Consider the following 3,862-nt stretch of genomic DNA (forward strand, 5'->3'; position numbering starts at 1 on the left):
TACAAACGTTGTGTTTCTCAATGTTTTGTTCACCCTCATTTGTATTAAATATTTCAACATCGTTCGTACTTTCTTTATCTAAAGATGTGTCATCTGCATATCTTGAATGATCTCCCATCTCAGTTGTATTCTCTGCTTGCTCTTCTTGAAATTTCTCATCTTTTTTTTTTTTTTTTTATATTGATCATCAATTTGTGGGTCCTTATTTATTATTTCTTGTTCTACTTCATTAATCGCAGCGTTCTTTATGCTCTCTGTCTCACTACTTTCCTTACTTTAAAAATTTTTTTTGTTTTTATTTAAATCTGTTACATCACATTTATTTACTACTAAACCATCTTGAATTGTATTATCTGTACATTCCTGTGACTTATTTTTTTTTTTTTTTTGATTTTCTGGAATATCATGCACATTCTTTATAATATCAGTCGTTGATTCTGATATTAATGAAGAAGATACATCTACTTTTATCGATGATTCTACTTTATTAATGTCACTGTGCACTTCATCTAGTTGTTCCATAGTAAAACATCAAGATTGTTACAATTACTTAAGAAGTCATGGATTGTTATTTAAATATTTACTGCACTTTTCCATCAATGTAACCCTTTATGGCAGTTTGACATTCTACAGAACACCAATGCTGTATCAGTTTATATTTTTCTTCATCATGAAGTTTTATTATATCACCTAATTCTTCCTGATGTTTTTTTTTCTTTTTTTTCAATTTTCAAATAAGAGTGTGTTTTCTATGTGAATCTTTTAATTCTTGGTTCGCCTCGAGTAAGCGATTATTAACATCTTTGGAAAGTTTTTGGACGTTTTCCAGTTCTTTTCTAAGAAAATTATTTTGTTCGTTCATATCTTTTACTTTACTTTCAATTTCTACCCTACGCAATATTTCAAATTTATTTTCATTGACAAGGATCATTTTTCTTATTTTTCAAAATCCAGTTTCAATTTATTAGTTTCTTCTTCATATTTATATCCAAAATCACCCACTTTTTCATATTCACCCTTTAGTTCGTCTAGTTCACATTGAAGGGCAGATTATTTGTCCTTGTGGTTCAAGAACTACATTTTATCTCTTTTGCATCTTTAGCTCCAGCTTCACGTTCCTCCATTGAATTACTAACACATGAATTAAGTTTGGCCTTTTTTTTTGTTCCAGCAAGTTAACTTCATATTTGTGACTTATGTTATTTCTTCTAATTTTATTGTTAGTTCTTCAATTTGTATTCCAAAAGATTGAACTCTTTTTACGTGCGTGTGTGTGTGTGTTTTTTTTTTTTTTTGTAACTCGTCGAGTTGCAATTCTAATTTTTGCACTTCCTCCTTCATGTCCTCTATGTGCTTCTCGAACTCTTGTGTCGTCCTGTCTTTGTCGGAACATTCTACTTGAAGATCAGCGAGTTGATGCTCGGGATCGTAATTCAATTTTTGGTCGTTAGCAGTAATAAGCTCACGTAACTTCACTTTTGAACTTGATCTTGTTTGGTCTTGATTGTGTTTTCGTGGTGCTTGTGGTGTTCTAAAAGTAATCGTCACGTTGCTTGCATTTTTAGTGCACATTGATACACTGCACTCTGCACAGGCAATGCTTTTGTTGTCATGAAATCTCTCTAACTTTTCAGTAACAAAACCTTTTATTTTATTATTTAATTTTGGATCATGCGCCCCAGGTGGAGATACATTATGTGTTCTCTTTACCTTTATTATGCACACGTTTTCCTTTTGCTCTCAATTTTTCGATCATCTTGTGCTGTTCTATATATTGTGTTCTTATGTTCTTCGCATATAAATCCTGTCGATTGATTTTATCTTTCAGTTGAGGTACATGTTTAATTCTTTACCTGTGATTATGATGAACAACCTCAGCGTATTTCCTTTCTCTCTCTCTTTTTTTTTTTTTATGGATTTCTTGATAATCTTTTAGAAGTTGCTCGTTATATTTGGAAAGCTTTCTCACTTCGTCTTCAGCTGTTTCCTAACGGGATTTTTCTTCTTCAAGTTTTTCTGTAATCATTTTTTCTAAACTTCTCCATTTATTCTGTTCTTCTTCGAGTAATTCATTACGTTTCGGTATCTGGCTATCTTTTCCTTTAAAACATTTAATTTTATCAGAGAGTTCTCCTATTTTCAAACTTGCTTCATTTAAGGTAACTTTATGAGTTTCCGTTTGATGCTTTAACATTTGATGTAAGTCTTCTATTGCTGTTTCACGTTCTTTCAACTGTTCATTAAATTCGTTGTTTAGCATATCCACTCGAGAAATTTCGAGTTCTTGAGCATCGTTTCTTCTTTTAGAAATTTGGCTTATTTTCTCTCGCCTGCTGCTACATGTTGCTGTCATTTTATCAACTTCTTTCTTCTTTTTTTTTCTTTTTTTTTTTTTGAACTTAAAATCTTGATTTAAGGTTTGTGTTTCACTATATGATTTATTATTATTAACTAGTTCAACATTATTTTCAGTAGATTTTTTTTCGCGTGATTTTTATACTTATTTAAATAGTTTAACATGAGCAAATGCATCGTACGTCAGATATACCATTTTTAATAAATTGTCGCCTTTACAACTCGAGTTACCTCTGAACGAGTCGCATGATTGATCAATAAGCCATGAGTAATTATGCAAATTCAGTTTTTTTTCATCTATTTATTTGAATATTATAACAAAGACTTTACATTGAATATTTTATTAAAATTGTAAGTTTTTCATAAACGCTTCAAAATCCACAGTCTATTGATCAACTCCTCTATCCTTTCTCTTTCTCCTCACTAAAATAGATAAATTCCTAATGTAGTTTGTGGATAATATTTTTTTTTTTTCTAAAGCAAATCACATTTATCATCTGATATATTTTTTGGAATAATTTCTGTCTGTACATTTTCTTCTTTTCTCTTACTCCTCTTTCTCTTTCTAATGAATTCTTTTTATTCCGTAAAATAGTTTTTGTATATTCAATTTTGTTAAGTGCAATCCTTATTTCTGATAACTTACTTTTATTAGATAATTCTTGTGAATCTTCTACTACATCTTCCATATCATTTTGAGTGCGGCTTCTACCTTCAGTAAATTTAATATCTTGAACCGTATCATTAATTTCAATAGCTCTTTCGGTATCAAGTAAATCGCACTTATTATTTAATATACCTTTTGAATTGACTTCTGTCTCTGTAGTTTCTTCTTTTGTATCTTCTTCGAGTTTTCTTTGTTCTTCTAATCCACCCTTCTCATTTTGTAGGATCTTCCTTGTATCTTCCTCTTTTTTAACTTCGACTTTATCCGATCTCCTAGGTCTGCCTCTATGTTTCGCTTCATCAGTTGCTATTACACCCGTTACTGCATTATCATTTTCTACAGATTTATACCTATCGCTATCACTAGCTGTGTTCGTTAAAAAAACTTCCCTTCGTTGACGAACTTATCAGTTGTTTCGTTTTCACTATCTGAAATTGATTTTTGTTTAACACCTCTTTTTTCTTCTTTGGCAAATTTATTTTCTACATTTTCCGATGCCTTTTGTTTATTAATTATTTCACACTTGTCTTCGATTAATTTCGTCTTTAAAGCGCTTCGCAACATTTTATTTGTGTTTGATTGTCTGGTTTGATTATAAACAATTTCTTCAAATTTTGGCGAAGTAGCAGGCTTTGCAGCAACATTATAACGACTGCTCCGTTTACTACTATCTAACATAGATGGAGATGGATTCTTGTCATCTTTATTCTCTAAAGACTTCTCGTGTGTATTAGCATCTAAATTTTTCGGCATAAGATCTGCTGAAGTTTTTGATTCTGTAGTGTCACACGCATTTTTCGCTGTTATCATTTGGTCTTCTTCTATAAGCAAATGTTCATT

At 30.9% G+C, this 3,862-nt stretch overlaps 1 protein-coding gene across 1 annotated transcript; it reads right to left on the bottom strand.

The window, feature by feature from the left end:
• Positions 1–1,194: 1,194 nt before the first annotated feature.
• On the bottom strand, positions 1,195–3,832 carry LOC117238921 (myosin-11-like). The gene is made up of 4 exons (XM_033504124.1): positions 3,544–3,832; positions 3,002–3,388; positions 1,993–2,214; positions 1,195–1,586 (listed from the first exon to the last, which is right to left on the bottom strand). The coding sequence occupies exons 1-4, from the start codon at positions 3,830–3,832 to the stop codon at positions 1,195–1,197; spliced, it is 1,290 nt and encodes a 429-aa protein (XP_033360015.1).
• Between the last annotated feature and the right edge of the window lie 30 nt (positions 3,833–3,862).

This window comes from Bombus vosnesenskii, unplaced genomic scaffold (genome assembly GCF_011952255.1).
Source record: "Bombus vosnesenskii isolate JDL3184/JDL3185 unplaced genomic scaffold, Bvos_JDL3184-5_v1.1 scf7180000013759, whole genome shotgun sequence".
Classification (NCBI taxonomy): Eukaryota; Metazoa; Arthropoda; class Insecta; order Hymenoptera; family Apidae; genus Bombus; species Bombus vosnesenskii.

Excerpts from the sequence above, each read along its gene's own strand:
- LOC117238921 (XM_033504124.1), bottom strand. The coding sequence starts at position 3,832 with ATGATAACAGCGAAAAATGCGTGTGACACTACAGAATCAAAAACTTCA. Across the intron at positions 3,389-3,543 it reads GAAATTAATCGAAGACAAGT|CTAGTGATAGCGATAGGTAT; the intron begins GTGAAATAATTA and ends TAACGAACACAG. Across the intron at positions 2,215-3,001 it reads ACAAGAATTATCTAATAAAA|CAATAGAAGACTTACATCAA; the intron begins GTAAGTTATCAG and ends AACGTGAAACAG.